This window comes from Podarcis cretensis (assembly GCF_951804945.1).
Source record: "Podarcis cretensis genome assembly, chromosome: 3".
NCBI lineage: Eukaryota > Metazoa > Chordata > Lepidosauria > Squamata > Lacertidae > Podarcis > Podarcis cretensis.
This window is the reverse complement of record NC_137172.1, coordinates 4947939-4974790: the sequence shown is the minus strand read 5'-3', so window position 1 is coordinate 4974790 and position 26852 is coordinate 4947939. Positions and strand designations below refer to the sequence as shown.

Sequence of the window (26852 nt, the reverse complement as noted above, 5' to 3'; positions counted from 1 at the left end):
AATCCGTTCCGGAAGTCCGTTCCACAACCAAAGCGTTCCAAAACCAAGGTGTGCTTCCCCATAGAAAGTAATGCAAAATGGATTAATCCGTTCCAGACTTTTAAAAACAACCCCTAAAACAGAAATTTAACATGAATTTTACTATGTAAGGAGACCATTGATCCGTAAAATGAAAGCAGTAAACCACGTACCGTTGTCACACAATCAATCAATCGATCAGTAGCTGAACTGGGTTCCACACAGCCGCAAAAACAAAACAAAAAGAGCCGCAAAAACAAAAATGCAAAATAAATAGCAAAACCAGACAGACCTCAGCGTAATGCTCAAAACCGAACTTTGGCACTCAAATCGGAAGCGTAAGACTCAAAACGGAGCACGTTCAACTTCCGGAAAAAAGTTCGCAAACCGGAACACTTACTTCCGGGTTTGTTGTGTTTGGGTTCCAAGTTGTTTGAGTACCAAGGTGTTTGAGAACCAAGGTACCACTGCACATTCTTTCTGTGGCTCCCGTGTGGGGAAGCGTGGTGCGAGCCTCAGACGCCCAGTTAAGTCACCCCTTTCCTGCAGAGCCAGCAGCCCCTCACACCTTTTCTTTTCTTTTTTTTTTTACTTTTTAAATATGTTTTATTAAGTTTTGAAAAAGAAAACAAACATAAGAAAAAACAAGAACAAATGCACAAAAACACCAAATTATAAAATACATTAGAAGAAAGAAAAAACAGTTTAAAAAAACCCGTTTTAAGAAAAACAAAAAAGACAAAGAAGAAAATGAAAACAATACACAAAAATCCCTCTTTTTAATCCTCAACTTTGTTTAACTTATTTTCTTGACTTCCTCACATCTCCCTTTTTTGTATCCCTGTTAAAAATTAATTCAGCAAATTCTTCTCCAATTTATTTGTCTAATTATCCATTCAATCTTATTTTAAACCTCATCGCTAGAACCCTTTCAGTTCATTTCAAAACCATTAACATTCAAAAATTTTACAATGTTTCTGTAAATAAATTTTAAATTTCTTCCAATCTTCTTCCAACAACTCTTCTCCCTGGTCTCGGATTCTGCCAGTCATTTCCGCCATCTCCATATATTCCATTACTTGCATCTGCCATTCTTCCAGAGTGGGTATATCTTGTGTCTTCCAATGCTTTGCGATAAGTATTCTTGCTGCTGCTGTTGCATACATAAAAAAAAGTTCTGTCCTTCTTTAACACCAATTGGCCAACTATGCCCAGGAGGAAGGCCTCTGGTTTCTTAGGAAAAGTGTACTTAAGTACCTTTTTTAGTTCATTATATATCATCTCCCAGAATGCCTTGATCCTTGCAGCCCCTCACCCCTTTTCAAGCACCTGCCCTTGTGGAGCATTCCGTCAGCCTCCTCTTCCTTCTCCTTGGGAATCCTCCGGGCACCTGCGGCCACTGCCCTGGTCTCTAAATCTGCCCACCCCACCCCATAGAGAAGTGTCTGCTCCCTGGTCGGCCCCAGAGGGACCCTTCGCCTGCGGAGCTTGTGGCCAGGGCTGCTGCAACAAACAGCCACACAAGCCTTTGGGAGGCAGAGACGGAGAGGTTCATCAGAGGAGGGTGGGAAGGAAAGAGAGACAGAGGCCATTGCTGCCCAAGGCACATCTGGTCATCATTCAGGGCGCCCCAGGGTGCCACAGCACACGGGTTGAAAACCACTGTGCCACACTGAGGCAGACACCCCCAGAGGCAATATTTCAAGCGACAAAAGCTGAAATTTATGACTAGCACACGGTTCACTCAAGGCTCCAGAGCAGGCGTCAGCAAACCTTTTCGGCAGGGGGCCGGTCCACTGTCCCTCAGACCTTGTTGGGGGGTCGGACTGTATTTTTTTTTGGGGGGGGATATGAACGAATTCCTATGCCCCACAAATAACCCAGAGATGCATTTTAAATAAAAGCACACATTCTACTCATGTAAAAACACCAGGCAGGCCCCACAAATAACCCAGAGATGCATTTTAAATAAAAGGACGCATTCTACTCATGTGAAAACACGCTGATTCCCGGACCGTCCGCCGGCCGGATTGAGAAGGCGATTGGGCTGCATCCGGGCCCCGGGCCGTAGTTTGCCTACCCATGCCCCAGAGAGTCTGTGCCCCCCCTAAGGCTTAATATGGAGATTCACAGCAGAGACTGAAAATTATCTGGGTTCATACCAGCATGGAGTCTCCTGTTACTTCCTGAGAAATCACCAGTCTGAGCAGAGGAATGATGGGTGGGGCAAAGGGGCTCCTGAACGTTTCCCCAGTCATCCTTTTCCCAGCTCAAAATTTGCCCTTCCCAAGTTGCTTCCAAAAGTTAAAAGACTAAAAGACTAAATCTTACCAAGTTTGGCTGCGCACTGATGTTCCCTGCTGGATGCAGGCATGGGCAGCCAAGGTAAGCGACCATGTTTTCTTAAACTCTAGTTTTCCACATCCCCTGTTTTTGTATAGGCTCTGTATGATCACAAGGATTTGCTTAAAAGCCTGCAGGGTGACGGACAAACCATTTTTATTTTTATTTTCTTAGCGAAAAAAGCAGGCACTTCTACTGAGCAAGAGGAAGTGGTCTTATTATTATTATATTATAAATTATATAATAATAATAATAATTATATATTATTATTGTTTTATTATTATTATTATAAATAATGAAATAATAATACTACAGTGGTACCTCAGGTTACATACGCTTCAGGTTACAGACTCCACTAACCCAGAAATAGTGCTTCAGGTTAAGAACTTTGCTTCTGGATGAGAACAGAAATCATGCTCCGGTGGCACGGCAGCAGCAGGAGGCCCCGTTAGCTAAAGTGGTGCTTCAGGTTAAGAACAGTTTCAGGTTAAGAACAGACCTCTGGAACGAATTAAGTACTTAACCTGAGGTACCACTGTAATGATAATACTTACACATCTTCCTTACATCACCTCAGCCTTGGTCCTTTTACGGTCAGGCGCTGAAAGATGAGCTTATCTGTAGCTCAGGCTGGATCCAGACACAGAGAAACAGTGTGGCCTAATAGGTGGAGCTGAACCTGGGAGACCCGGGTTCAAATTCCCTGCTCGTTTGCCAAGCTCCCTGGAAGACCTTTGGCCAGCAGCTATCTCCCAGTTTGGCCTTCCTAGCAGGGCAGTAAGGTAAAGGTAAAGGGACCCCTGACCATTAGGTCCAGTCGTGACCGACTCGGGGGTTGCGGCGCTCATCTTGCTTTAGTGGCCAAGGGAGCCGGCATACAACTTTCAGGTCATGTGGCCAGCATGACTAAGCCGCTTCTGGCAAACCAGAGCAGGGGACGGAAATGCTGTTTACCTTCCTGCCGGAGTGGTATCTATTTATCTACTTGCACTGGCGTGCTTTCGAACTGCTCGGTTGGCAGGAGCAGGGACTGAGCAACGGGAGCTCACCCCGTCACAGGGATTCGAACCGCCAACCTTCTGATTGGCAAGTCCTAGGCTCTGTGGTTTAACCCACAGCGCCACCCGCGTCCCTAGTAGGGTAGTGGCTGCGGGCAAAACCAAGTAGCCCTTCCCCTCCCTGCGAGACTTCCTTGGAGGAAAGGTGTACTAAATCGCAAGAGAGAGCACCCACAGTCCCAAGTCCATACGCTGCCTTGTCGTGATCCATGCCATTTTGGTGTAAACACAGAGTATCACAAAAGGGACTTACGGGAGACTTCAGTTCGATCAAAATAAAGATCTGCCCTGCAGCTTCCGTCCTTAAAGACTTCGTTTGCTTTGGACACACATGAAAGACGTTAACAGTTCTCATATGATACGTCTTGCGGCGAGTTTTGAAGTCCTGTAGGGTCTTATCAAAGGAGGTTTACGACTTCTTCCTCTTCTGACCGAGCCATTTGAATCTTTTTGTTCTAATTTTAGGCCAAGACGTTGTTTTCAAGTGCCTTGGGGAGAACATTCTCCAGAACGCTTTTGAAGGCTACAACGCCTGCATCTTCGCCTATGGACAGACCGGTAAGCGCTTGCCCCTTGGGAGGATGGGAAAATTAAATTAAATTAAATTAAATTAAAAGTTTCTGATTTTATAAGATTACGCTTTGGCAGTTTGGTTAGACCCTACCACCACCCTCCGGGTTACCGGACTTCGACTCCCATCATCCCTGACTGTGGAACTCCCTGCCACAGGACACAGTGAAAGCCAACAAACTGGGATGGCTTTAAAAGAGGATTGGACAGATCCACGGAGGAGAAGAGTGCTATCAAAAGCTATTAACACCCAGAGTTGGAGGTAGCAATGCTTCTGGTGTGTTTTTTTTAACTTTTGGTTTGTTTGTTTTTTTAATAGATTTTTATTAAGATTTTAAAGATTACAGAAAAAACAAGAAAAATAATAACAATCAAAGAAAAAGGAAAAAGGAAAAAACAATACATATAAAAAAGCAAAGAACATCATCTAAAAACAGAAAACAGAAAAAGAAAAACAAAGAAAAACCAATCCAACATCACTTGCTTATATTCACTTATTTCCTTGACCTCCTCACGCCTCCCATTTTTGTATTCTAATTCAATTTGTTATTTCAGCAAATCCTTCCAACCCTATTTTTATCTTAATAATTTATCTTAATATACTTTAATTTAACATTCTCTCTTTCACCAACTCATTTTTACTTAATCCTTTATATCATTTCCACTAAAACCACATAATTTTCTTTTCCCAACATCTTTCTAACAGTCCTTAATTTTACAATATTTTTGAAGATAAACTTTAAATTTCTTCCAATCTTCTTCCACCGACTCTTCTCCTTGGTCCCGGATGAGGTAGCAATGCTTCTGAATACCAGTTGCCGGAAATCGCAGGAGAGAGGGCTCTTGTCCTCGTATTCCCCAGCCACTCTGGGCGGCTCCCCACAGAATATTAAAAACACGATAAAACATCAAACAGAGCTGCCTTCAGATGCTTTCTAAAAGCCACACAGTTGTTTATTTCCTTGACATCTGATGGGAGAGCGTTCCACAGGGCGGGTGCCACTACTGAGAAGGCCCTCTGCCTGGTTCCCTGTAACCTCGCTTCTCGCAGGGAGGGAACCACCAGAAGGCCCTCGGCGCTGGATCTCAGTGTCCGGGCAGAACGATGGGGGTGGAGACGCTTCTTCAGGTATACTGGGCCGAGGGCATTTAGGGCTTTCAAGGTCAGCACCAACACTTTGAATTGTGCTCAGAAAAGTACTGGGAGCCAATGTAGGTCTTTCAGGACTGGTGTTATGTAGTCCCGGAGACCACTCCCAGTCACCAGTCTAGCTGCGACTAGAGCAGGAAAGGCCAGAGATCACTACAGTGGTATCTCTGGTTGCGAACGGGATCCGTTCTGGAGGTCCGGCCGTGTTCCAAGGAATTTGCAACCGTAGGACCACTTCTGCACATGTGTGCAGTGTGGTTTAGCGCCTCTGCGCATGCACGCAACGTGTAGAGTGCTTCTGCGCATGTGCGTGTGGCGAAACCTGGGAAAATACTTCCAGGATTGCCGTGTTTGCATCCCGAAGTTTACGTTTCCAGAGGGATACATAAGCAGACGTACAACTGTACATTGACGTTTGTGGAAGGCTACGTTTTCCTGTGGAATTTCTTCCAGGAATTTGGTGTACAGTGGTACCTCTGGTTGTGAACGGGATCCGTTCCAGAGGCCTGTTCACAACATGAAAATAACGCAACCTGCAGCAGCATGTCTGCGCACGTGTGGGTTGCGATTCGCCACTTCTTCGCATGCGCATGATGTCATTTTGCGCTTCTGCGCATGCGTGAGAGGCGAAACCCGGAAGTAACCCTTTCTAGTACTTCCGGGTCACCGTGGGACGTAACCTGAAAGAACGTAACATGAAGCAGATGTAACATGAGGTATGACTGTAGTTTTGTTTCACCTTCCCACCTGCAAATCTAGAACACTGCTTTTTTTTTTGCCGGTCTCCTTGGTGGCTCCTTTACAAAGGCACCCTGAAATTCTCCCTTTCTTCCTATCCTCCGGCCTTCTCCTCCCTTCCTCCTAAAGCGCGTTTTCCTCCCCTTTTCCCGCAGGGTCCGGAAAGTCTTACACCATGATGGGCACAGCTGACCAGCCTGGACTAATCCCTCGCCTGTGCAGCACCCTCTTCGAAAGAGCCCAGAAAGAGGAGAACGAAGAGCAGAGTTTCAAAGTGGAGGTTTCATACATGGAGATTTACAACGAGAAAGTCCGGGACCTGCTGGACCCAAAGGGGTAAGGTGGAACAGCAATCGAGGTGACCAGCAACCTATTGAGCCAGGCGGTGAAAGCCTGCCTTTTCTCAAGGCATGCCTTCGGAGGGGCCAGCTGAACGAATGTGTATTTCTCTGAACAAAATGGACAGTTTTCACTTAGCTGGGAGGGCCAGCCCTTCGTAGCAGAGGGTGTGTGCTTTACTTGAGAAATATCCTCAGCGTTTTTGGGTAGGGCTGCAGAGCCATCGCAGGACTTCTGCAGAGTAGGGCTAAGTAATACAGTCATACCTTGGGTTAAAGACACTTCAGGTTGAGCGTGTTCAGGTTGCGTCCCACGGCGACCCGGAAGTAACAGAACGCGTTACTTTTGGGTTTCGCTGCTCGCGCATGCGCAGACACTCAAAATGACATCACGCGCATGCGCAGAAGTGGCGAATCGCGACCCGCAGACACGGGTGGCGTTCTGCTCGGGTAGCACATAGGGCTCCGGAACGGATCCTGTTCGCAACCAGAGGTAACACTGTATTGGGTTTTCAGCATTGTGATCTATCACCAGGCAAACATCGCAATATACTTATACAGCCGTACCTGGGAAGTCGAACTTCGCCTTGCGACTCAAATGTTTTGGCTCCTGGACGCCGCAAACCCGGAAGTGACCGTTCTAGTTTGTGAACATTCTTTGGAACCTGAACGTCTGACGCAGGTTCCGCAGCTTCCTATTGGCTGCAGGAAGCCGTGCCTTGGTTTCCAAATGTTTTGGAAGTCAAATGGACTTCCAGAACGGATTCCGTTCAACTTCCGAGGTACGACTGTATATTGCAATGTCTGAAATAAGGATGGAACTATTAATAATTTTTATTTATTATTTATACCCCACCCATCTGGCTGGGTTTCCCCAGCCCCTCTGGGCGGCTCCCAACAGAATATGAAAAGCACGATAAAACATAAAACATTAAAAACCTCCCTAAACAGGGCTGCCTTCAAATGTCTTCTATGTAGAGACATTGGCTGGCTTCACGGTTTTTCCCGCGTCCTGATTTTACATAGCACATAGACACACCATGATTTGCCGTACATTGCCAGGTCAAAACTGTGAAATCAGTATCGTGATACGAACTTGAAACTGGTTTTGGACGATATATCAGTATATCTCCCACCCTTACTGGAGAGCCTCTGACGGCCAGTGTAGACAACACTGAGATAGGTGGACTGGTGGTAGAAGACAGTTTCATGCATTCCTAGTGAGTCTAGTCAGAACTGCAGTTAATGTGGCAGATCTGTAACTGGGATCTCCATGTTTCACTTTCTTTTTCTCTTTAATTGTAACTCCACTCCTCTCAAATCAGATTGAGACCATGGTGCTGGGAGAGAAGCGATTGACTTTACCTGTTTGGGCTGCCTGTTGTTATTATTATTATTATTACTATTATAATTACTTAAATGTATTACCTGCCCTCCACCCTAAGGTCCCGGGTCGGGTTACAGCAATTTAAAACACAGCCTTAAAAACAGTTTTGAATAATTTAGAATTACAAAAACAATGCAATCACATCTAACAACAATACACTGTAATAGAAAGTAATAAAAGCTCGTGCAATTGCTTATATTCGGAGTTCCAATCTTTCTGCATCAGAGAACTTCATCTTTTGAGGGTCAAGGCTAAGTTGTGAAAGGAGAGGGAAGTCTAAATAGCCCCAGACTTACGTCCTTGGCAAATATCTCTTAACCTTCCCTCTTCCCAGCCCTCCCAAGATAATTGTCGCCTTGCGTTAACTCGAATGCCTTTCAAACCTAAAGAAGTGTTAACAGTTATTTGTCTGTACTTCCCTGTTAGCGTGGAAAGGAATGCGCAGCTCTTATCTCTTCTATCTTTTTTTTCAAGAAAGTTTTGTGGTTGCATTCCTACCCTCCACCAATTGCGGGAATTGGTTGGCAAAATGTGCCGTGACTTGGAGCACACTGGGCCTGATCTGAGCTGAGCATCCTTTGGTTTCAGGAGGAAGGGTTTAAGCACAACTCTCCCGTTGGAAATCGGTAGCACTTAGCATCGGCATTTGCAAGGAGAGTAATGCCTTATTCTCTGTGCTTGCTTTGGAAACAGGAGTCGACAGTCGTTGAAAGTCAGAGAGCACAGCGTTTACGGACCTTATGTGGATGGGCTTTCTAAACTGGCTGTTGCCTGTTACAAGGTAAAGAAATCTAATTGTTTCGTGTCAATAACAGCCAAAGCTGCTTACAGTACAGTGGTGCCCCGCAAGACGAACGCCTCGCAAGACGGAAAACCCGCTAGACGAAAGGGTTTTCCGTTTTGGAGGCACTTCGCAAAAAACAGCTATACGAAGAGCCTCACGGAATGGATTAATTTCGTCTTGCGAGGCACCACTGTACATAAAAAAATAATGGCGCAGTTCAGATGCGAAGGTCCCAGTCCAGTAAACAAGGTGCTGGACTTGTTTACCTGCCTGCGGACTGTCTCGCCAGAGTGGTGCATGCTCTGGTTATCTCCCGCTTGGGCTACTGCAATGTGGTCTGCGTGGGGCTACCTTTGAAGGTGACCAGGAAACTGCAATTAATCCAGAATGCGGCAACTAGACTGGTGACTGCAAGTTGCCGCCGGGACCACATAACACCGGTTCTGAGAGATCTGCATTGGCTCCCAGTACATTTCCAAGCACAATTCAAAGTGTTGGTGCTGACCTTTAAAGCCCCAAACGGCCTCCGTCCTGTATACCTGAAGGAGCGTATCCACCTCCATCGTTCTGCCCAGACACTGAGATCCAGCGCCGAGGGCCTTCTGGCGGTTTCCTCATTGCGAGAAGTGAGGTTATAGGGAACCAGACAGAGGGCCTTCTTGGTAGTGACTCCCGCCCTGTGGAACGCCCTCCCTTCAGATGTGAAGGAAATAAGCAGCTATCTTATCTTTAAAAGACATCTGAAGGCATCCCTGTTTAGGGATGTTTTTAATATTTAATGCTGTATTGTTTTTAACACTTGATTGGAAGCCGCCCAGAGTGGCTGGGGAAGCTCAGCCAGATGGGCGGAGTATAAATAATAAATAATAATAATAATAATAATAATAATTACTACTACTACTACTACTTAGGTGGTGCTTTGGTTTTTTTGTAGAATCATTTTTACCAGTTTTCCCAGTTGTTGTTATTAATTTATTTATGTATACCCCGCCCATCTGGCTGGGTTTCCCCAGCCACTCTGGGCGACTTCCAACGGAATATTAAAATACAATAGTCTGTTAAACATTAAAAGCTTCCCTAAACAGGGCTGCCTTCATATGTCTTCTAAAAGTCTGATAGTTCTTTTTCTCTTCGACATCTAGTTTTAATGAATCAGCCACAAATTAAAACAGATTAAATACCTATCCTGCCTCCGTGATTGGGATGCCTCCCCTCAGCAACAGCCTGTCTGCGCTTCAGGAAAACTTAAATATTTGCAGGTATATTACTTAATCATAGATTGGTGTTCCGTATCGCCCACCTCTGGGTATACAAGCCCTGCCAGGATTAAGGATATGATATGCTCTCACAGGCGTACACAGAGGTCTCGAACGCCTTCATTCTCCCAGTCTTCAAAAAATAAATAAAAAAATCTTGTAAAACCGGTTTAACGAGCGAGAGCACACTGTTTGCAGAAATGTTAGTGATAGCCTGAAGCACTTATAGAAAGTTTAGCATGCAAGGAAGGTGGCTGGGGCCTCTTGGCTGTGTTTGCAGCAGCCACACGTGGAGAACGAAAAGGAGACAAAGCCACAAACACAGGAAGCAGCCTTATGTTGAATCTGCCTGCCTGGTGCCGGCCCACCCATGAGGCAAGATGAGGCGACTGCCTCAGGCGGCAGGATACACAGGGGCAGCAGATCCAATCTCCAAGGACTGCGTTACTTGCTTCTGCAGTGGCAACGATGGCTGTGACGTTATCTTTGGGGGCTGGATCTGTCCCCCGCCCTAAATGTCACCTCTACGGTGGCCCGTTAGGGTCTCAGAGGCACTGGCATTCTCCTCCCACCCTTGTTCCCAATGTAAATCTGAATTCCCTCCTTGTTCCTGACTCTGATATTCACTCACCTGCAATGCCACTTCCAGTTCTGGGGGCCACAATTTAAGAAGGGTGCTGACAAGCTGGAAGTTGCGCAGAGGAGGGCAACCAAGATGATCAAGGGTCTAGAAGCCAAGCCTGATGAGGAACGGTCGAAAAAGCTGGGTATGTTTAGCCTGGAAAAGAGGAGACTGCGAGGAGATATGAGAGCCGTCTTCAAATATCTTAAGGGCTGTCCCATGGAAGACAGAGAAAGATTATTTTCTTTGCTCTGGAGGGTAGGACTTGTAACTTGAACCCATTGGTTTGTGTACTACCCTCCAGAGCAGGAGAAAACAAGCTTACTCCACCTTCTATGTGACAGCTCTTGAGATATTTGAAGATGGCAATCATAGTTCCCATGGACGCAGGTGGCGCTGTGGGTTAAACCACAGAGCCTAGGACTTGCCGATCAGAAGGTTGGCTGTTCACATCCCCACGACAGGGTGAGCTCCCGTTGCTCGGTCCCTGCTCCTGCCAACCTAGCAGTTCAAAAGCACACCAGTGCAAATAGATAAATAGGTACCGCTCTGGCGGAAAGGTAAACGGCATTTTCGTGCCCTGCTCTGGTTCGCCAGAAGTGGCTTAGTCATGCTGGCCACATGACCTGGAAGCTGTACGCCAGCTCCCTCGGCCAATAAAGCGAGATGAGCGCCGCAACCCCAGAGTCGGCCACCACTGGACCTAATGGTCAGGGGTCCCTTTACCTTTACTATTATAGTTCCTCTCAGTCTCCTCTTTCCCAGGCTGAACATACCCAGCTCCTTCGACCATTCCTCATCAGGCTTGGAGGAAAGGGCTATGGATGGCTACCAGCCACATTCTTTGCGCTCTGCTTCCACAGCTGGAGACAGCAATGCTTCCATGTAACAGTTTCTGGAAACCCCAGAGGTAGGAGAGGGCTCTTGAATTCATATCCTGCTTGCATCCAGTCAACAACTGTGAGAGCAAGACACCACTGGGCTGATCCAGCACGCTCCCCCCCTGTTCTTACATTGGACAGATGCACAGTGCCTTTCCTTCACCACTGAGAAGTGGGGGACTTGCAGATCACAGAGCCAGGTCTTCAGGATTACTCTGGAGGAAAGGGGTGTGCCTTGCATAGTTGGAAATGAAGCCCTGAGCAAAACAATACAATACGATAATCTTTATTGTCATTGTCCCATACAGAACAACGAAATTGAAAAAATCTACATCAGACATTCGAAAAACCAACAAACCAGCTATCCCAGCCTGGTTAACCCTGGAAAAACTCTGATATCCCATAATTAAATACAATATACTCCCATAGAGATTACCTTAAAAGGTAAAGGGACCCCTGACCATTAGATCCAGTCGTGACCGACTCTGGGGTTGCGGCGCACATGTCGCTTTGTTGGCTGAGGGAGCCGGCGTGCAGCTTCCGTGTCATTTGGCCAGCATGACTAAGCCGCTTCTGGCAAACCAGAGCAGCACACGGAAACGCCATTTACCTTCCCGCCGGAGTGGTACCTATTTATCTACTTGCACTTTGACGTGCTTTCGAACTGCTAGGTTGGCAGGAGCAGGGACCGAGCAACGGGAGCTCACCCTGTCACGGGGATTTGAACCGCTGATCGGCAAGTCCTAGGCTCTGTGGTTTAACCCACAGCACCACCCTAATAATAATAATGATAATAATTTATTATTTATACCTCGCCAATCTAGCTGAGTTTCCCCAGCCACTCTGGGCGGCTTCCAATCGAGTGTTAAAAACAATACAAGCCTGCTATCCCAGCTATCCCAGTCTGATTAACCCCCTAAAAACTCTGATACCCCACAATTAAATACAATATATTCCCATAGAGACTACCTTACACTGCGTTTAAAACCAAAATCGCATTTGGATAGAAACTGTTCCTCAGAACGGAATCAACCCAGCAGCTCTCGCGACGGGTTAAGTTGGGGGTTTATCTTCTGAGCTCGAAGCTTGTTTAATTTCGAGGCCGGGTTGTTCTGTGCGGCCAGAATGTTTTCCTTTGCTCTGAATTAATGTTTTGTTACCCAGCCGACTTGTCAAAATAAGGGGCGGAATGTGCCCAGTGATGGTCAAGGGCAGTTGGAGCAAGATGAGTTGTGTAGGGCTCCCTTGAAACGGCATCTCTCCGCAAGAGTCCATGGATAGCACGAAATGTTGGTTGTTTTGGTAATTCTTACAGCAGTCCTGAAAGAGAGGCATATTTTGATGTTATCGCCATATGGCAGATGGGCAACATGAAGGCTCAGGAACGAACATAGCTGGATTTTGTTTTGTTTTTGTTTTTGTCTTGCACTTAATTTATTTATTATTAATGTTGCAATACATATATGAAATCTTTACATATTGATACATATACATTAGATTCGTAAATTCACATTTTCACATTTCATTATGTACCAACATTTATCCGTTTCTTATTTCTTGCCCTGTGACTTCCTTGTTATTATTTTGTAACTTTATTATTGAGATTATAATTTTGTATCTTAATAATTAAACATTCAATCTTATATATCTGCTTAGCTTAGTTTAGCTTAGTTTAGCTTAACTTGACTTTGTGAAATCAGTCTATACATACCAATAAATTCCAGTTGGAGCATCTTTTGGTCATGTATTCTTCTACCCATTTCCATTCCTGTTTGAGATTTTGATTAGATTTCGTTCTAATTGTTGCCGTCCTTTTTGCTAATTCAATCATTTCAAAAAAATTATTTTGCCAGTCTCTCAATGTTGGTACTTTTTCTGATTTCCAATTTTTTTGCAATCAATAACCTTGTGGCAGCTGTAGCAAATAAAAAGATTCTCTTCGTGTCTTTTCGGGATGTCATTTGTTATAATTCATAAAAGGAATGTTTCTGGCTTCTTACTAATTGTTTTAAACATAGTCAGATTTTGAACCAGGGGTTTTCCACCCCAGACTGCACACGTCGTTTACCCTTCACAGCGCTACAGTTCCCAGCACCCTCAAACTACAGTTCCCAGGGTTCTTTTGGGGGAAGCTGTGTGCTTTGAAAAGTAGAGACATCACCTTGCCGACAAAGGTCCGTATAGTAAAAGCTCTGGTTTTCCCAGTAGTGATGTATGGAAGTGAGAGCTGGACCATAAAGAAGGCTGATTGCCAAAGAATTGATGCTTTTGAATTCTGGTGCTGGAGGAGACTCTTGAGAGTCCCATGGACCGCAAGAAGATCAAACCTCTCCATTCTGAAGGAAATTAGCCCTGAGTGCTCACTGGAAGGACAGATCCTGAAGCTGAGACTCCAAGACTTGGGCTACCTCATGAGAAAAGAAGACTCCCTGGAAAAGACCCTGATGTTGGGAAAGATGGAGGGCACAAGGAGAAGGGGACGACAGAGGACGAGATGGTGGGATAGTGTTCTCGAAGCTACCAGCATGAGTTTGACCAAACTGCAGGAGGCAGTGGAAGACAGAAGTGCCTGGTGTGCTCTGGCCCAGGGGGTCACGAAGAGTCAGACACGACTAAACGACTAAAAAACAACAAGTGTGCTTTGAATATCTGGTGCAAACAGAGCCCCATTCCTTTCGCCTCCTCTGCGGTAGGCCATCTCCCAGGATGCAGGCATTGCAGGGGCTGGACTAGATGAAACTTGGGGTCCCTTCTAGCTCCCCGATCCTAGGATTCTGTGATAAGCCTAGCTTTCTTTTTCCTGCACATATTGAGGAAAGAGCTCTTTCCACGAAGCGCCAGCGTGCTGTGTAAGCTGCCTCAAGAATGCTTCCATTATTTTTTTAAAAAAGTGGGGAATAAATAATTAAAATGAACATTAAATAAATGGATTTTAAAAAGGAACAGCCCTGTATCTGTGAGAGCAAGGGAACGGAGGAGCTGAGGGCAGCCTTCTCCACCATCAGCTGAGAGCTGCCTCATCTTCTGCTTCCATTTCCAGGTTTATTTTTGTATCGTTACGCAACCTTTTCATGCTTGGATAACCAGTTCTTGTGCTCGTGAGCGGCTCAGAAGCCTATTTCGGCATTAAGTGGCATATAAATTAATTAATTAGCAGTTTGCCGTTGTTTCTCTACCGCTTCACTGATTGCAACACCTAACAATGCGTGGAGAGAAGAAAATGCACATTTGGCTAAGCCTTAATCAGCAGATGTTTGCATCACCCTCCCCACCTGTCAGTGGCGTAGCGTGGGTTGTGGGCACCCGGGGCAAGGCAAGTAATTTGCATCCCCTAACACGTGGATTTGCGCCCCCTAACCCTAACCCCCAGATGTTGCGCCCGGTGCGGCCGGCCCCCCCTGCACCCACCACGCTAGCCTTGATAGTTCAATAGGTTAGAGCAGGGGTCAGCAACCTTTTGTCAGCCATGGGCCGGTCCACTGTGGTAGGCCGGACTATATGGGGGGGGGATGAATGATTTCCTATGCCCCACAAATAACCCAGAGATGCATTTTAAATAAAAGGAAACATTCTACCCATGTAAAAACATGCTGATTCCCGGACCGTCTGCAGGCCAGATTTAGAAGGCGATTGGGCCGCATCCGGCCCATGGCCCTTAGGTCGCCTGCCCATAAGGAGATCGAACTTGCTGATAATGCCAAGGTTGCAGGTTTGATCCCCTTATGGGATGGCTGGCATACAGTGTTACCTTGGTTCTCAAACTTAATCCAATCCGGAAGTCTGTTCCAAAACCAAAGCGTTCCAAAACCAAGGCACGCTTTCCCATAGGGAGTAATGCAAAAAGGATTAATCCGTTCCAGACTTTTAAAAACAACCCCTAAAACAGCAATTTAACATGAATTTTACTATCTAATGAGACCATTGATCCATAAAATGAAAGCAGTGAACAGTGTACTGCAGTCACACAATCAATCAATCAATCAATCAATCAATCAGTAGCTGAACTGGGTTCCACACAGTTGCAAAAACAAAACAAAGCAAAAACAAAAACACAAAATAAATAGCAAAAACAGAGAGACCTCAGCGTAATGCTCAAAACGGAAGCGTAACACTCAAAACGGAGCACGTTCGGCTTCCCAAAAAAGTTCGCAAACCAGAACACTTACTTCTGGGTTTGTAATGTTTGGATTCCAAGTTGTTTGAGTACCAAGGTGTTTGAGAACCAAGGTACCACTGTACTGTAGGAGAGTTGGCTTAGACCATGGGTAGGCAAACTAAGGCCGGATCCAGCCCAATCGCCTTCTAAATCCGGCCTGCAGACGGTCCGCGAATCAGCATGTCTTTACATGAGTAGAATGTGTCCTTTTAATTAAAATGCATCTTTGGGTTATTTGTGGGGCATAGGGATTCGTTCATTATTTTTTTTCAAAATATAGTCCGGCCCCACTCAAGGTCTGAGGGAAAGTGGACCGGCCCCCTGCTGAAAAAGTTTGCTGACTCCTGGCTTAGATGATCCTCAGCATATCTTCTAACTCTCCATGAACCTTTTGGATGCGAATGGACATAAATCTAAATGGCTTTTCTTTCTCTAATGAAAACAGCAGTTGTGCCACTGGTTCTGCTATCTGCTTTCAGTTGGAGCACAAACTGCCTACTTGGTCCTGACCCATCCACAGAAACCCAGTGATTTAATGGAGAGATCCCAAGCACCGGTTTGCGGTGAGGATCAGGCAGCTACCGCTTTGTGAAGTGTGAAGCCACGCTCAAATTTAGGAAGTTCTCCCTGATGTGTTCGCGCCGCGCCTGCCTTCCTGCAGATCCTCACTGCGCTTGCATTTCAATCTGTCTTTTGGTTTTTTTAAAATACATTTTTATTGATTTTAGCATACAAATTATAGAACATACCGCACAGATTATTACAAATACAATCTTATTGGACTTCCATCAGCACATCTGATGATCCTCCATCTTACACCCTTCTTAAGCATTACTTAATTTTGTATTGTCTTTACCTTTCTTAACCTATGCTCTCCCCCTTATCATTTTAACAATACTTCCCATAATACTCCTCACAGAACTTATTGCAAACCTACAAACGTCGTCTATATTTACTCCAGTCTTCGGCAAATTTCTGGTCACGTCGGTTTCGGATCCTTCCTGTTAGTTTGTCTAATTCTGCATAGTCCATTATCTTCATCCTCCATTCTTCTTTCGTTGGCAACTCTTCTTGCTTCCATTTTTGGGCCATTAATATTCTAGCTGCTGTTACTGCATATAAAAACAACTTGCATTCTTTTCTATTTATATCACTCCCAACAATGCCTGGTTTCTTTATAAATGTATATCTCAACATCTTTTTCAATTCATCATATAGCATCTCCCAGAAGCTTTTCACCTTTTTACATTCCCAACAATCTGTCTTTTGTTTAGGACATAGAGTCTCTGATGTCCGAAGGCAATAAATCTCGGACGGTCGCCGCCACCAACATGAACGAAGAGAGCAGCCGATCCCATGCTGTCTTCAAGATTATCCTCACGCACACATTGTACGATGCAAAGTCGGGGGTGAGTTCTCGAATTACCGTATTTTTTTCTCTATAAGACTCACTTTTTCCCTCCCAAAAAATAAGGGGAAATGTGATTGCGTCTTATGGAGCAAATGCAGGCTGCACAGCTATCCCAGAAGCCAGAACAGTAAGAGGGATCGCTGTGCAGTGATCCCTCTTATTGTTCTGGCTTCTGAGATTCAGAATATTTTTTTTATTGTTTTCCTTCTCCAAAAACTAGGTGCGTCTTATGGTCTGGTGTGTCTTATAGAGCGAAAAATACAGTATGCACTTCTGGCCTCTTCAGAGGAGTAGTGCCCCACATACTGTGGGGGTCTTTACAGTTTCTGGGGCTCATGGAAGTTGCAGCCCAAAATATCTGGATGACACCAGTGGAATTGGTGTGCTCGCTTTATCCTAAGTCAAGAAATCACATGTTATGCGCTCAGTTTAACAGACTTTGCACACAAACAGGGGGTTAACATACAACACAGAGTATACGAATGCTGTGTTGTGGTTAGAGCAGCTTTTCTCAACCTCGGATCCTCAGCTGTTATTGGACTACAGCTTCCATCATCCATAGCTATCAGGAGCAGTGGTCATGGATGATGGGAGTTGTAGTCCAACAATATCTGGGGACCCAAGGCTGAGAAACACTGGCTTAGAGTGTCAGACTAGGACCTGGGAGACCAGGGTTCTAATCTCCAATCAACTGTGATGTTCATTTTGGGGGGCCACTGCCCCCCTGTTTCCACAAACTCATCCTCAGGGCCCCCTAGCCTATAAAAAGCATCTTTCAAAATAGAGGTTTGTGTAACCCACTAAGGAGGATAATAATGTTAATGTCTATATTTTTAACGTATAGAATAAGAGAACAAGAAGAACATGCGTTTAAGGAAGACTGGAAAATGTATTCGTATTGTTTATTGTTATATATGATTGTTAATTCAAACTTAATTCTATTGTGTTTTATGTTTGCTTAGTACGGTATGTGAATCTGGTCTGGGACCATAATAAATTTCCTTTCATTTCATGGGAAATAATTGTGTACAGCTGAAAACGCTGGCAGCATTAAGATAAATTCAACAGTGTAAATAAGTTTTGATGGATGCAATAATGGAAAGGTATAGTTTCTGTAAAATGTGCAGGGATTTATGATATGTAAAATGAACCATGGAAAGAGAAGGGAAGTCATTGATATCTTAAGGATGTAAAATGAGTATTTTAAATTGTAATACAGAAAATTTAATTATATATATATATGTGTGTGTGTGTGTATATAAATGTATATGTATATACATACACACATTAAAATTCAAAGCTGTGGCAATTAATTGTATGTTTATTCAAAATTGAATTTAAATGATTTCATTTATCTAATTAAACAAAACATACGAACTTGATTCCCTCCAGCCTTGCCTCTTAGCACCCCCTCTCCCGATAATCCCACCTCTCCCTTTGGAAGCCCCTAACCTACCATACTTTTCCGTGTATAAGACTACTTTTTGTACTCTAAAATAATGTTGAAAAACAGGGGTCATCTTCCCCCATTTTCATAAATTTGAGTCCCCAAAAGTAGGGGGCGTGTCATACACGGGGGCGTATGGTCACTGCTTCTGCAATTGAGCAGTTTGCATAATGTCAAATAAATAAATGCACTCACTATCCCTTTGGCGCCGCAGTTTTCTTCCCCTACAACCAATTCCCAAAGCATCCTCCCTTGTCTTCTTCCACCTAAAGCGGAGGCGCCCTGAACCGTGTCGCCTGGGCCCGAGTTCAGGAGCTGCGTTTCCAGGCTAACTCCCCGCTCTTTGTTCCGCAGACGTCTGGCGAGAAGGTGGGCAAACTGAGCCTGGTTGACCTGGCGGGCAGTGAAAGAGCCACCAAGACCGGGGCTGCGGGTGACCGGCTGAAGGAAGGAAGCAACATCAACAAGTAAAATCTTGGGTTCATAGGGTGCTGAAGGGATGAATAATGGGAAGGGGTTTGCGTGACCCAGCGCATTCCGTTAATCCACGAGAATAGCAGTAAGAGACGAAAGCACGTAGCAGGATCAGTGCGCTTGATCTCACAGGAGCAGAAATGCCCACTTTTGATACCTGGATTAGGGTAGTTAGAATGGGTCTCTGGGCTGAATTTATTTTGCTTTTGTGGATGGCAGGTGTGTGTGGTGGAGAGATGAATTGTGTGAAGAAATCCTTAACTTTTCCTTTTTTAAAAACATAAATAGTTTTTATTAGTTTTCAATTACAAAATTCCAATATAAGCCTTAATATATCCATACCGAATTACAATACCAGTTCATATACCAATCAACCATATAGTCAATTAAACAATTTAGGTGCCCCCCCCCCCGTGTGCTAGATTCCAAGGGTTAATAGTTCCCTTTCATCCTGCTTCCAAAATATTATTCAATCCAATTGCAATCCAATCTTGTCCCATCTACAATATTTTTAACTTCAATTTGTATTGACACATTTAATATGATGCGCAAGTGAAGTTCTCTTTTCTTCTTCCTGTGTTTTTTATTTTATTTTAACCATATTGCTCCATATTGTCCTTGGCAAATACAGTGGTACCTTGGTTTAAGAACAGCTTGGTTTATGAACAACTTGGATTAAGAACGCTGCAAACCCAGAAGTAGGTGTTTTGGTTTGTGAACTTTGCCTTGGAAGCAGAACATGTTCCGCTTCCTGTTGAGTGTGTTCCATTTATAAATTGAGTCCCCCGCTGCTATGGGAAAGCACACCTTGGTTTAAGAAGGCTTTGGTTTAAGAACAGACATCCGGAACGGATTAAGTTCGTAAACCAAGGTACCACTGTATTATGTCTGTTTTGGGTATTCCTAATCCCATCATAAGGGACGCAGGTGGCACTGTGGGTTAAACCACAGAGCCTAGGACTTGCCGATCAGAAGGTCGGTGGTTCGAATCCCTGTGACAGGGTGAGCTCCCGTTGCTCGGTCCCTGCTCCTGCCAACCGAGCAGTTCGAAAGCACGTCAGAGTGCAAGTAGATAAATAGGTACCGCTCCGGTGGGAAGGTACATGGCGTTTCCGTGCGCTGCTCTGGTTTGCCAGAAACGGCTTAGTCATGCTGGCCACATGACCCGGAAGCTGTACACTGGCTTCCTCGGCCAATAAAGTGAGATGAGCGCCGCAACCCCAGAGTCGGCCACGACAGGACCTAATGGTCAGGGGTCCCTTTACCTTTACTAGTGCTGCATGGGAGAGGTTTGTTGCTAAAAGCAAGATTCCAGTTATGTGAAGCTCGTATGTTGCCGTTTGACTAGGTCAGATGCTGCTAAACTTTGGAAGTTGTCTTCCAGATGATGCTACATGTGATTTCAAAATGTTTTCTCCCCCATGCAGGTCCCTCACGACTCTCGGGTTGGTCATTTCTGCCCTTGCGGATCAGGCTGCCGGGAAAAATAAGAACAAGTTTGTCCCGTACCGCGACTCGGTGCTCACCTGGCTCCTCAAAGTAAGTCGAACGGTCATTTGGCGTTTCAGGTGAGAGAGCGTGAGAAGTCTCAGCCTTGAACCACAGGAGACAGCAATGGTGACCAGCTTGGATGACTTTAAAAGAGGATGAGACAAAGGGAGGAGAGGGCTATCGATGGCTACTAGCTCTGCAGCAATGTCTCTGAAGCCCAACTGCTTTAAAACACAGGAGAGGAGAGTGAAATTGTGCTCAGATCCTGTTTGCTGGCTTCCCAAAGGCCTCTGATTGGCCCCAGCCAATCTGACAGGCTCTTTTTACATTGGCATGTTCTTTATCATTCAGTTCCCATTCCTCCCACCCTCCTTCTCAGTGCTTCTGCTTGTCAGGGCACAAGACGTGGCTGTTTTAGGGCCTTTTAAAAAAATATATGGAAAAGCCTGTTGGAAAAAAGGAGGGATGCATCTCCCTGTACGAATCCGCCCAGGTCCTCAGGTGTCAGCAATATCGAAAGCAACACGATGGCCAAAAACAATTACAGTATAGAAAACTTTATGAAATAATGCAAAACATCAAAACTATCAAACTGAAGTCCCTGAAAGTCCTTGAATCTTTCTTTCGAATTGATATAATGTACATGAGAATGAAAAATAGTCTGGAACAGTGCTCATGCGGTTATATCAGGTGAGCAGCTTCTCTAGGTCCAATCGACATCTGAACCAAACCTGGTAGTGACACAAGACAGAGCCTTTTTTGTGGCTGCCCCCTTACTGTGGAATTCCCTCTCAAGAGAGGCCAGACTGGCTCCCTCCTTGTTATCCTTCTGCTGTTCAGGAAATTAAGATGGAGGTGATGCTGATCGCTGGACTGCTCCTTAGGCAAACTGTACTTAACTGCTTGTTCTGAGCGTGTTTCCTAATGTATTTCAATTATTCCAACCTGTTTGCTTTTTTTTTTTTTTTTGCATTTTATAATGCTGTTTTTAAATGCTGTAAGCTGCCTTGAAGCCCGACTTGGTGGGATATAAAGGCATTAAAAATAATAATAAGAGCAAAAACTTGCAAGTCACAAACTTCAGCAGGAAGCAGCAGCCTCTCTGGTTCTGTGAGCTGTTGGTTCTCTTTTCCCCAGAGGCAGAACTTTATACTTTCTCTTGCTTTTATTTTTTTTTATTATTAAAAAAAATTGCATTGTGAAATATGCTCCAAAGATGGGTTTCCCCAGCCACTCTGGGCGGCTTCCCACAGAACACTAAAATACAATAACCTATTAAACATTAAAAGCTTCCCTAAACAGGGCTGCCTTAAGATGTCTTCTAAAAGTTTGATAGTTATTTTTCTCTTTGACATCTGGTGGAAGGGCGTTCCACAGGGCGGGTGCCACTACTGAGAAGGCCCTCTGTCTGGTTCCCTGTAGCTTTACTTCTCGCAATGAGGGAACCGCCAGAAGGCCCTCGGCACTGGATCTCAGTGTCTGGGCAGAACGATGGAGGTGGAGATGCTCCTTCAGGGATACTGAGCTGAGGCTGTTTAGGGCTTTCAAGGTCAGCACCAACACTTTGAACTGTGCTTGGAAACGTACTGGGTGAGTGAGGATTTGAACCCTGGCCTCCCAGTGTCCTTGTCCAACACTCTAACCCCTACACCATACTGATGCTTCATAGGAAGAAGTTCACAAAAGAAATAAATAGTAGTATCTCTCCGTTCTCCCTTTTTTGTGGCTTCCCATTTCACTTTGTTCGTAGTCAATAGGCAGGCTGGTTCTGAGTCTGTTTGTCTGTTTACTTAAACAGCAGTACGCAGACACACACACACACCATTATATTTTCATAATGAGTTCTTAACCTTTCGTAACCCAAATTTGCATCGTGTCATCACTGCTGACTTCAGAGATTAGCCCTTTGCTTCCAGTCTGCAAGAGGGTGGCAGTCGCGAAACACGTGCCAACCGCAGGTCAAAGGGGGAAGGGTTGGATGAGGCCGTGCAAAATGCCATAGATACATGGTGCCTCCATGTTCTGGGAAAGACGTCTGGCTCGATGGCTGCTGTTGCAAAAGTATAACTTCACCAGGCAGGAGTTTGAACAGAATGTTGGCAAGGGCTCAGTGAAGCTGCCTGATCGTTGCTGTTGTTTAGTCGTTTAGTCGTGTCCGCCGCCTCTTGACCCCCTGGACCAGAGAACGCCAGGCACTCCTGTCTTCCACTGCCTCCCGCAGTTTGGTCAAACTCATGCTGGTAGCTTTGAGAACACTGTCCCACCATCTCGTCCTCTGTCGTCCACTTCTCCTTGTGCCCTCCATCTTTCCCAACATCAGGGTCCTTTCCAGGGAGTCTTCTCTTCTCATGAGGTGGCCCAAGTCTTGGAGCCTCAGCTTCAGGATCTGTCCTTCCAGTGAGCTCTCAGGGCTGATTTTCTTCAGAATGGAGAGGTTTGATCTTCTTGCAGTCCGTGGGACTCTCAAGAGTTTCCTCCAGCACCATAATTCAAAAGCATCAAACAGGGCTACCTTCAGATAAATCCATTTAATCCACATAAATACAATGTTTTCTTTCTTTCTTTCTTTCTTTCTTTTTTAACCTAGGCACTGGTTTTATGCGGCGGGCGGGAGGGAGAAAAACACGCACCCCTCTTAATTCCTCAGTTCCTTTCGCTTCTTGCCAGTGTTTTGGTGCCAGCACATAGCTGGCCGGCTTAGTCATGTTGCACAATTATTCAGTTCTGTACCTGCCTCAAGTATTTCATTAGCTTTGATTGTTTACCCCCTGTTTAGAGGTGAAATCTTGGGCAACTTTCTCGGGTGGAGGGGCTTAGAGTCATAGCTCTCCCTTTTGCCTACCCTTCCCCCTCTTCTCCTGATCCGAAATACCCTCTGCTTGCTGCAGAACTACAGCTTCCAGGGTTTTATTGGTTAAAAGCTAAACAAAACTTGATTTGTAGCCCGTTGCATGTCTCCCAAGAAGGCTCCAGGGCAGCTTAGAACACAATAAAAGGCAGCAATTAAATTGAGCAGGGCCTTCCGAGTAGTGGCACTCAGGTTACGGGAAACTCAGAGAACTAGCTACTCTTGATACAGTTTTCAGGGAAATGAGGAAGACCCTTTTAAAATTTTCCTTCAAGTTGGCCTTGGGGTGGTGGTGTGGATAATAATAATAATAATTTTTATTTATACCCTGGTCTCATGAGACAGAGCGTTCCACCAGGCTGGAGCCAGTGTTGAGAAGGCCCTGGCTCTAGTTGAAGCCAATCTAACTTCCTTAGGGCCCGGGACCACTAGGGTGTTGCTATTTATGGACCTTAAGGTCCTCCGTGGGGCAGACCGGGAGAAGCGGTCCCGTAGGTACAAGGGTCCTAGGCCGTATAGGGTTTTAAAGGTCAAAACCAGCACCTTAAATCTGACCCTGTACTCCACCGGGATGATGCTTGTGGGAAGGTTTTAAAAAAACTGGATGGCTTGGAGGTTAATAGCCTTTGATAGCCCTCTCCTCCTCCGTGGATCTGTTCAATCCTCTTTCAAATTCATCCCAGGCCATTGGCTTTCACTGTCTCCTGTGGCAGGGAGTTCCACAGTCCAACTATTTGCTGCGTGAATAAGTCCTTTTCTTTGTGGGGCTACCTTTGAAGGTGGCCCGGAAACTGCAATTAATCCAGAATGCAGCAGCTAGACTGGGGGAGGCCACCAGGACCACATAACACCGGTCCTGAGAGATCTGCATTGGCTCCCAGTACGTTTCCGAGCACAATTCAAAGCGTTGGTGCTGACCTTTAAAGCCCTAAATGGCCTCGGTCCTGTATACCTGAAGGAGCATCTCCACCCCCATCATTCTGCCCAGTCACTAAGATTCAGCGCCGAGGGCCTTCTGGCAGTTCCCTCATTGCGAGAAGTGAGGTTACAGGGAACCAGGCAGAGGGCCTTCTCGGTGGTGGCGCCCGCCCTGTGGAACGCCCTCCCATCGGTTGTCAAGGAAATAAGCAGCTATCTTATTTTTAAAGGACATCTGAAGGCAGCCCTGTGTAGGGAAGTTTTTAATATTTCGTGCTGTATTGTTTTTAACACTCGATTGGAAGCTTCCCAGAGTGACTGGGGAAACTCAGCCAGATGGGCGGGGTATAAATAATAAATTATTATTATAAATTATTATTTGTTCTGAATCTTTGGCTTCCCTGGAAGCCCACGAGTTATTACAGTGCTATGAAAGAGGGAGGGAAAAAGACCCGCACCAGATTTTGCAAATTTCCCGCACGCCTTGCGTAGAGAAAAGCTGCGGCTATGAGCCCTTTCCACTCCATCTCTATCCCTTCCTCCAAGCAGACAGTGCTACCTCCTTTTTTTCCGCCCCCATCCCCTTGGGCCTAGATTGGGCCGATAAGTCACTTGCCTTAGGTCCGAACCTGCGTTTTCCCACATCGAACCAGCCGTTCTCACCGCTGCCCCCCTGGATTTAATGAGGGTTGTTATGGAAAGCTTAAATTCAGCAAAACAATTAGGAGCGGTAGGGATGGGGGGGAGGGGGGAGGCAGAGATAAAAACAATGTTAATGATGCCCAATGGCGACGCGTGACCTAGATTTCGCAGGCAAAGTGTGCAGATCCCTCAGCCTTTTCCCTGCACCTTATTTTGGCTGCGATTGCTCTCCACTGCAACCCAACATCGCTGGTTTGCGGCTCCCTTCCAAAGGACGCCAGGCGAGAGGGAGGATTTTTTTAAAAACCAATTTTTTTTTATTGATTTTCCACCTTTATGACAAATATAACATATAAAACACACAAAGGAAAACACATTACAGTACTAAAAGAAAAGAGAAAGAAAAATATAAACACTTATTACTTCTAAAACCCATTTTAACTTTCATCGTGAATTTTCATTGTATCACCTTGTAACATTTCTCCAAAATCATCTTTCTAATAAAATTAACTCCTTCGATTTACTATCTTCTTCTCTTTTCTTATTTGTCTAAATCCATAATGCTTTACAACTCATTCTTATTCTAATCGATACGATACGATATCTTTATTGTCATTGTCCCATACAGAACAATGAAATTGAAAAATCTACATAAGAAATTCAAAAACCCCTAAAATCTCTGAAACCCCATTTTAAAATACAATATACTATAGAGACTCCTTATGCTGCGTTTAGAACCAGAATTGCAAATCCTAAGCCTATTTGAGACTTTCAAGTGACTTCTAATTATCTTATATTACAGTACTTAGCTAGATAATCTTTAAATTTCTTCCAATCTTCTTGGTGTTCCTCCTCTTTCTGATTGCGGATACTTCCAGTCAGGTTGGCCAGCTCCAAAAAGTCCAACATGGTGAGAGGGAGGATTGCTCAGTCGTGGGGAACATGCTTTACTTGCAGAAGGCTCTGGGTTCAAGTCTGCCCACGTACCCTTCCAGCATCTCCCGTTAGAAGCAAAGCCCTTTCTCTTGCTCAGATCCTGGAGGGCAGCCATCAGCCAGAAAGATCAGTACAGTGGTACCTTGGTACTCAAATTTAATCTGTTCCGGAAGTCCGTTCCAAAACCAAAGCATTCCAAAACCAAGGCGTGCTTTCCCATAGAAAGTAACGCAAAAAGGATTCATCCGTTCCAGACTTTTAAAGACAACCCATAAAACAGCAATTTAACATGAATTTTGCTATCTAACAAGACCATTAATCTTTCAGAAAACCAGAAGTTTTAAGGATATTCATTACAAAACAAATTAAACGCTAAACGCAAATGTCCCGGTAGGCCGGCTTAAACAAAAGCGTTTTCGGCAGAGGCGGAAAATAGCACAGCAAAGGCAGTTATCTGATATCAATTTGCGGAGAGTTCCAAAGTGCAGATGCTGGACTTTCTTGGACAAGGCTGCTCTTTTGTTCTAAGGTTGAAAACCACAAGCTATTAGCCAACATGGGTGGATATAGAAATTGGCTGCTCTTCAGCCGACATAATGGGACACGGGTGGCGCTGTGAGTTAAACCACAGAGCATAGGACTTGCCGATCAGAAGGTTGGTGGTTCGAATCCCCGCGATGGGGTGAGCTCCCGTTGCTTGGTCCCAGCTCCTGCCAACCTAGCAGTTTGAAAGCACGTCAAAGTGCAAGTAGATAAGTAGGTACCGCTCCAGCGAGAAGGTAAACGGCGCTTCCGTGCGCTGCTCTGGTTTGCCAGAAGCTTAGTTGGCCACATGACCCGGAAGCTGTATGCCGGCTCCCTCAGCCAATAAAGTAGGATGAGCGCCACAACCCCAGAGATGTCCACGACTGGACCTAATGGTCAGGGGCCCCTTTACCTTTACCAGCCGACATAGGTATTTGGGGGGTTTACTTGTGCGTAGCAAAACATGTGTCAAGTGGAGCGGAGGACGAGTTCCTTCTGCAAGAAATCTGTTCCCTCTGTTGTCCAAAGTGTGCAAAATTGCCCACGTTCTTAACCACTGACGTCACTTCCCAGGACAGCCTCGGTGGCAACAGCAAAACCGCTATGGTCGCTACGGTGAGCCCTGCGGCAGATAATTATGACGAGACCCTCTCCACCTTGCGGTACGCCGACCGGGCCAAGAACATTGTCAACCACGCCGTGGTGAATGAAGACCCCAACGCCCGGATCATCCGGGAACTGCGGGAGGAAGTGGAGAAACTCAGGGAACAGCTCACCAAAGCCGAGGTGGGTCTTCTGCCTGGAATGAGTTTCCTTGGTCCTGCGGTGCCAAGTTAGCCCATTAAATTGAACTGTTTTT

General features: G+C 45.3%; 1 protein-coding gene and 1 long non-coding RNA gene across 3 annotated transcripts in view; one reads left to right on the top strand and one right to left on the bottom strand.

Annotated features, from left to right (window-relative positions):
• The window catches only part of LOC307211971, a 202371-nt gene that overhangs the window by 47243 nt on the left and 128276 nt on the right, over positions 1-26852 (bottom strand). The gene's annotated exons all lie outside the window — the stretch shown is intronic.
• The window catches only part of KIF13B (kinesin family member 13B), a 203807-nt gene that overhangs the window by 66526 nt on the left and 110429 nt on the right, over positions 1-26852 (top strand). For both annotated transcript variants that reach the window (XM_079968398.1, XM_079968397.1), the window contains exons 5-11: positions 3885-3977; positions 6033-6213; positions 8296-8383; positions 16576-16710; positions 18514-18626; positions 20061-20172; positions 26567-26779. In XM_079968398.1, coding sequence (XP_079824524.1) covers positions 3885-3977; positions 6033-6213; positions 8296-8383; positions 16576-16710; positions 18514-18626; positions 20061-20172; positions 26567-26779 — 935 coding nt within the window. The remainder of the gene's footprint in view (positions 1-3884; positions 3978-6032; positions 6214-8295; positions 8384-16575; positions 16711-18513; positions 18627-20060; positions 20173-26566; positions 26780-26852) is intronic.